The sequence below is a fragment of the Triticum aestivum genome, chromosome 6D, assembly GCF_018294505.1.
Source record: "Triticum aestivum cultivar Chinese Spring chromosome 6D, IWGSC CS RefSeq v2.1, whole genome shotgun sequence".
NCBI classification, from domain to species: Eukaryota; Viridiplantae; Streptophyta; class Magnoliopsida; order Poales; family Poaceae; genus Triticum; species Triticum aestivum.
The window spans coordinates 432,689,071-432,696,606 of NC_057811.1; the positions used below are offsets into that span (position 1 = coordinate 432,689,071).

A 7,536-nucleotide genomic window follows, 5' to 3' on the forward strand; every position below is an offset into this window, starting at 1 on the left:
TTAAAAAAGGTTCACCATGTTTTCCAAAATATTTTCATTGTGTATTAAATAAAATGTCCATTATCTATTTAAAAAATATATGATGTGTATTAAAAAATTGTCCATTGAGTTTTCCAAAATACTTCATCCTGTATTAAAAAGATATATCCATCATGTATTAAATTATTATTCATCGCGTATTTAGAAAATGTTCACCGCATTCTTATAATCAATTCATAAATTAATTAAAAAATGCTTATCATTTATTAAAATTGTTTATCATGTATTTCAGAAGTGTTTATGTAATAAACAGGTGTGCATTCTTGAAAAAAAAATGTTCATGTAAGCGTAAATAAATATTAAAACCTTTAAAAAAGGTTAATGTATTTGTCAAATAAAAAACTAAAAATAAACCACAAGTAAGAAGAAAAATGAAAACATTAAAGTAAAAAAATACTGTAAATTACGCAAATAAAAAAAACAAACGCAAAATAGAAAGTTAAAATTAGAAGGAATAGAAAAGCCATGCCCGAAGCGGAAAGTGTTGTTTATGCCATGACATATTTTGGTGGTACAGGCGCAACTAGCTGTTAGACCAATGGTATCTAAACACGTATCATCATCATGGTCAGATTTGCCCAGGTTGTGAAAATCCGCATTAGCCTTGAAACGACTGGCAGTCTCATGTCATGCCGACAAACTGCACTTCTAAGCATCAAGGTTGCAACTTGAGAAACCATGCGCCACCTCTCTGGCAATCCTCTTTAGAAGTATCATGGAAAACTGTTCCCCAAGATGGCAGCTCCATAAACCTCCATCAGAACATGAAGCTACCTCAGCCATCATCTTTGACGCTCGCCTTTCGAGCACCTTTCCCAGCCGCTTTCCGCTCCGTCTGCGCCTGGACCGTGTACTGCTTCTGCAGCCCCTGGAGCCTCTCGAGAAGTTCTCGGAACGAAGGGCGGCGTTGCGGTTCACTGCACAGAGGGGATAATTGATTTAGTGGGATCGGGAATCGGCTGTTTGGTACTCCTTCACTAGCCTGCAAAATGGTACTCCCTCCGTTTTTATTTACTCCACATATTAGCTTTGACCTAATTAAAACTTTATAAAGTTTGACCAAGTTTATCGAAAACAACCTGAACTTTCACAATAAAAAATATAGTATGAAAATATATTGAATGGTGATTCTAATGGTATTGACTTGGTATTGTGGATGTTAATTATTATTTTTGTATAAACTTGGTCAAAGCTTAGAAAGTTGGACCCGAGACAAAGCTAATATGCGAAGTAAATAACAACGGAGGGAGTATATATACCTTTCCCAACAGCTCTCGATCATTGATGCCCACTGAGGATCCACGTCGCTTGGTATTTCCAGTCTGTGATCCATGAAACCCACGGCTCCGATAACCTGCAACATAGGGGGCCACCGTTAGGGATTTGGCATTAATGGCAATGCTTGTGCTGATACGTCAAGAAGAAGCAAAAAAGAAACTAGGCTTTCTTAAATCTTCTTAAACTGCAATGACGGTGATTACACTTGGAAAAGGTTCACCATTCACCAATAAGCTACTCCCTCCGTCCCATAATAATATAAGAGCGTTTTTGACACAAGCGTTTTTGACACAAAACGCTCTTATATTATGGGACGGAGGGAGTAGGATTTTCCAAGAATCTTTTTTTGGCTCTAAGAAACCACAAAAATGGAGTCTATGTAGAAAAGTCATCTCCGTGTACCTGCATTGTATTGAGAGTATCCCAGGGGATCTTCTGAGTAGCAAGCTCCCACAGGACCACTCCATAGCTGAATACATCAGACCTATACTTAATAAAAAAGGAAGAAATCAGTAAACATCCGTACGTAACGAGAACATCTGTTGTTGAAGAATCTCCATGCTGAGTTTACTTTTCATTTGAAGGTTCACTCCGTAGCACCTCCGGAGCCATCCACTGCGGCTGGATATGGAAACCAAGTTATCAGGTACTTAGATTAAAGTTTATGACAATCTTGTTATTCTGGAGAATCCATGTCAAAAGGTTAAGTTTGCTTGTACTTACTGTTCCCTTTCCAGTTTTTGTTGACAGAAATGTTTCGAGTTTCAGACGTGAAAGACCAAAGTCTGCAACCTAATAGAACCAAGTGAGAAGAGACAACATAAAGCATGGAGAATAAAGTTTGATAATTACCTTTACAGTCCAATTCTTATCAACCAAAAGGTTTGGTGATTTCAAATCACGGTGAACAACAGTTGGGATGGAACTGTGAAGATAATTCATGCCCCTTGCCTGCAGCAATATTAAATTATTCTTCTAAGAATTCACATGGAAAAATAAGTACTTGGCAAAGAAAATATCAAGTAACTTTTATCTCCACAAGTTAAGAGCCCAAACATGAACACGCATGTTGGAGGGTTTAGGTAACAATGTTGGCCTGTTGCACATCATAATCACATGAATCAACATTGAATTTTGGCGATATAATCTTCATTTATGATCGTAGAAACATAATATGTTATACAGCACAAGATACCATGTTAGATGGCAAGTACATGATATCACCTATTTTCTTGTTTCATTCTTCCATACACTGCAGCTACAGATATGGCTTAGCTTACATGCAGTTCAACTTCGCTTTTGGGCAGTTTGCAAAGGTAAATTCTGTATCTATTCAAAACAATACTTGACATCTTCAATTGAAGAATATTTATCAGGTCTTCTGCTACAACATGCTCATTTCTCAGAAGTTCCATGTAGTTTATTTGGCTTGAAATTTCCTGAATCCTTAACCAGCTGTTAAGAGAAAATGCACTCACAATGTCAATAGCCATGTTAACTCTCCGTCTTGGATCCAGCTTGCCAATGTTACTCTGAAGCAACCGAAACAAACTCCCGCTGCATTATGGGACTCAGTCAAGTGTTATACAGAACAAGTAAAACAACTCTACCTAGTACAAAATCAATGCATGGTATGTCAGAGGTGTTTTTACTTTTTAGTATCAAACGAAAAGAACCAGGGGTAGTAGCACTCCCAACTTCTTCAACAAGAGGCAAGTATAAAACATGGTTGGTTGCTTACAGAACCAGTTGAGCCACCCATCAATCCTTTGAAGTGTTTTTACTAGTACTGATAAAAAAACATGTAGGAAGATATACAGCATACCGTGGCAGAAATTCAGTAACAATACAAAGTCGTTCCTGCGAAGCAACTGCACCCATGAAAAGTATTATATTGGGATGTCGTAGCTTCTTCATCAATGATACCTACACATTTGAAGGATACAAATATGGTCATGGCCACAAACTATGGAAAAGGAATCACAAAACATGATTTAGAAAGTTATTAATGTAGTGCTCATTGACCCACAAAAATCAACAAAGTGAAGATTAATTTGTGAATGCCATATCATTTTTTCATATTTATCCACATAGTTAAATTAACATAGAATAGTGACAATGGTAATTATTTCTATAATGGAGTATCTGTCTCAATAATACAGTAGCTATCGTGTGGTTTCATTGCCATTATAGCCAAATTCATGAGCAATTGAAGGTCAACAGAAATTGTATGTAGATATAGATGTCCACCTCTTGTCTGAAGGTATTTATCATTTCTTCTGAATATTCCTGCTTGGAGAATACTTTAGCTGCCACGTCCTACAGGAACATTGGTAGATACTGAGGGTTTATGATTTAATGTTAAGATGTAAAGCTCCATTCATAATCATGTGACAAATGACATACCGAGCCATACCACAAAGCATGATACACTGTTCCGCAACAACCTGTATGCACCAAATATGAAAATAACAAAAATGAGTACGTTTGTTAAAAAAGAGGACAATACCAGATTGCATACAGCAGTCTAAGAATCGGGATGTTAGTGACAATTCTGTGTGATTATCTACATGGACTTTCAGCAGTAAACAAGTACAGTACATGCATAACCTTACAAACAAACATTGCCATCACTGTTGTGGAAATGTAACACTTGCAACTTAGAATCTCAGAATAGACATCCACGCCACCAGGACTATAGTAAAATCATGAAATTAACTGAACTGTTATGACTCCTGAAGATTAGAAAAAACAGAACCGATTTGGACTATGCCAAAGATAAGAGGATAATACACAAGATTTTATTAAGAAGCATGGAGAGCGAGGAATTTTACTGAAAAAAACTGATTTTTACTATGCTTGCGAGCTATTAAGATGCATGCATACTGAGGAATTACTGACAAAGAACAAACAGCCTAAGTAGTTCTTACGATTACAAGCTATGGCTATGGCTACTCCTAAATTTTTTGGAGTGCATGTTAACTGAGTGCCTGCAGATGGAGTAATTGCAAAGGGAGAAGTAGTACCTTGACCTACTTGTTCTCCAATTACTAGGTCTTCCCAGAGAATCTCATAATCTAGGCAGTCTGCTTCATAATCTACTCTCTCGATACCACTGCTATCAGTACTCCCAGTGCTGCTCATGCTACTCGTGTTGTTCTTGTTGAAATCCCACCAGGAACCTGAGACCTCATATTTCGTAGCCCAAGTGTCTTCGCTGCTTTGGCAGTCTGGAATTATGATAGGCTCTAGAACTGGAACTTTCTGATGACTCTGGTCATTCTCCTGCTTATCCTGCAACTGTGTTGAGTTCACGTTATTCTTTCCAGAACCCCCATCATTTTCATGCCCTCTCCAAGGCCATGATATGCCCTTCTTTGCCAATAATGCCTCAGCCTTCGAACGAAAAATCTTGTAGGACCCTACTTTTCCTTCTCCTGGGTCATCACTACTTGTTTTGCTCGACTTGCCAAGGGATTTCTCTTGGGCCGCAAAGGCACCATGCACTACATCCCCACTTGGGGTGTTTTCTTCACTTGATGCCACCTCGGCCTGGAGATCAAGTTGAGAATACTGGCCCTCACAGCCACCACCATACAGTTTGTCGCTATTCTGACCTATCCTTATCCGAGAACGAACTCTACTTGTAACGCTGGTAGCCTGCGTTGTTATTCCGACAACAAGAAAATAATACACTAAGAAATAAATGAAGAATAAGTACCAGAAGAGTAAGTTCTCATTGAAATTAAACAGTGATGCAACTTACCAAAGTTACTATCTTGGAGGTGACAGCAGATTGAGGAGGTTGCTGGGAGTGAAGAGAACCTTTGTTTACTGAACCACTTGTAGGCCGGTTGTTGGCATGAAACCGGTGCTTTGCTGTACTTTGATAGGATTCTGCCGAGTCCGAGGGACTAAATATCTCCTCTAATGCCCGTACATCAAGCGAGAGACAGATGAGGCCCACCAAGCTACCATCGTCATCGTACAAAGGGGTGTTGTGGACAGAAATAAAAAACCTCTCTCCTGCTTTGTTCTTAACAGGAAACCTCCCTCTCCAACACTTGCCCATAAATATATTCTGGATGATGATTTTTGCTGAATCGAAGTCAGTAGGATGAACAATTAATTCGACGGCATTCCGACCAACTGCCTCTGCTGCAGTATAGCCATACATATGCTCAGCATACCGGTTCCTGGAGCACAGAACAAAAAAACAAAGAGTTTGGTAAGACATGTGTTCAGAGAACCGAGCAGAGTCAATTGTGTTTAGAAATGCCTATGGCATAAAGAATCTGATATGCCTCTTTAGCAAACTTGACCGGTCGAGAGAATGGGATCGACACTAACTACATGCATCAAGAATTCAAGATATACTATGTATTTCAATAAAAAATAAAGAGCTAAATGCACTTTGAAGTAGGCAAATTGCCAGGTTCTGTCACCTTGCAGCAGTTTTTGCAAAAGTTTTCACTTTGCAAAAAAATTGGAAAAAGACTATGAATAGCACCAGTCAGCATTTCATCAAACACCTGGTGAACAATATAACCAAGGAGCCTCACCAGTACAGGAGCTTCCCGTCAGGGGCGATGATGTGCACGGCCTGCCCCAGCGACTGCAGTATCCAGTGGCAGTGCCTGTCGGGCAGCCTGCCGCGGGCCGCGACGCGCCGCGACGACGAGGAGGGCCGCGGCGGCGGCGGCAGCAGCGCGCGGAGGGCGCGTCGCCGGGCCGCGGCGCGGCGGTCCGGCATGAGCCTGCCCACCTCCCGCTTGAGCTCCGCCTGCCCCTCCTCCAGCGCCCGTATCTTCTTCAGGAGCTCGTCCGCCTCCATCGCCGCTGCTTTCTTGACCCCCTGCGGCGCGGCCCCTGGTCGGTGGCTATGCAAGAGTAGTGGTAGTATTGCTCGGAGCCGGGACACGAGGGGGATGGGGCATCGGAATGTAGTGGCGCCATGGCAGTCGCGCTTGCCTTTGGCTTCCGCCGCGGCATCGCCGGAGCACGCGGCTGGAATTTAGTAGTATTATTTTGCGATGAGGATGGGCTTTTCCGGAGAGCGATTAAACAAGTGGTAGATCAGTACGGAGGATCATGGCTGACATAATCGGTGAGCGAGGCCGGTGAGGTGTAGCCCTGCCGTGCTCCGCCTCCCCACTGTTCGTCTGTTCCGTTCGGAAGCTCCAAATTGGAATTCTCCTCTCCTCCGCCATGCTATCTCTGCGTCTCCTTCGACTTCAAATCAGCTTCTGGTGGTGCCGGCAGCTCATCCCAGCTGCCGGCCATGTTTTCCTTTGCTCTCACTCAAGCTCAACCGGCTGGTGAATGGGAAGACTAGGGACGCAGCCGGACGTGTCCACCGAGTTTTTTTAATAGCCCTAGCCGGCGAGAGAGCTTACTTTTCCGCCTATCGTATGAACAATGCAATCCGCTTTCTTTCTTTTCATGGACCTCGCGGACGAAGTACCCGAAGCATGAAATGCTATGCACGGCTGAACAGTAAAAGCACAAAATTTCAGAGTTTTTTGGGGAAAAAATTATGTTGAATTTACTGTTCATCAGTCAAACCTGGTCACCGTGCTTAAAATCTGGTTTTGGACCAAATTTATCCTGTTTCAAGACTTGAAGGACCAAATATATACCAAAATATTTTGAGGGACCAAGTCTATACTTTTGGGGAACTTGATGAACTAAAAACATACTTTTCTCTAAAAATTATGACTCCCCACAAAAAATAATAGAAATTATGGTTCCCCGCAAAAAAATATAGAAATTGTGGCTACACAAAACAGATTAAAGATAATCCCTCTGTAAACAAAAATAAGACGTTTTAGATCACTACTTAGTTCTTAACCTATGCCAAAACGAACTGATGCATTACCTCATATCTTACTATGCACATTGAATGTTTGGACAGCGTAGTGTATAATTTTCTCTTTGATCAGTGCTTTTCAAAAGAGCACATTGAGTACATCTCAAAGCATTTGCTGGCCAACGAAGATCTTTATGGCAAAACCAAATAACTTCCCTCGTCCTACTTATATATTCTACATCAAGAAAGCGAAGGATGGGTCATCACTGACCTATAAGAACTAGACTAAAGTTGTTCGTGACATGCATATGAAGTAGGGCATAATATGCACATTTGGCTTCTTCAAGATTGTCAGCGACCAGATGGTCCTTCGCTTGGAATGTGTACAGCTATAATGATGATCATGTGAT

The 7,536-nt window shown here is 41.1% G+C and overlaps 1 protein-coding gene across 2 annotated transcripts; it reads right to left on the bottom strand.

Annotated features, from left to right (window-relative positions):
* Positions 1 to 471: 471 nt before the first annotated feature.
* On the bottom strand, positions 472 to 6,701 carry LOC123145619 (uncharacterized). 2 transcript variants are annotated; one of them, XR_006472347.1, is made up of 14 exons: positions 6,401 to 6,701; positions 5,880 to 6,324; positions 5,084 to 5,513; positions 4,344 to 4,977; positions 3,724 to 3,764; positions 3,568 to 3,636; positions 3,143 to 3,243; positions 2,796 to 2,874; positions 2,170 to 2,268; positions 2,041 to 2,102; positions 1,889 to 1,938; positions 1,720 to 1,801; positions 1,299 to 1,393; positions 472 to 956 (listed from the first exon to the last, which is right to left on the bottom strand). XR_006472347.1 is itself a non-coding variant. In XM_044565082.1 (14 exons), exons 1-14 carry the CDS (start codon positions 6,525 to 6,527, stop codon positions 815 to 817), a joined length of 2,463 nt encoding a protein of 820 aa, XP_044421017.1. In that variant the 5' UTR covers positions 6,528 to 6,698; the 3' UTR covers positions 472 to 814. The 2 variants fall into 2 exon arrangements, 1 of the variants encoding a protein (XP_044421017.1); XM_044565082.1 differs by having other exon boundaries at positions 2,041 to 2,109; positions 6,401 to 6,698.
* Positions 6,702 to 7,536: the final 835 nt, after the last annotated feature.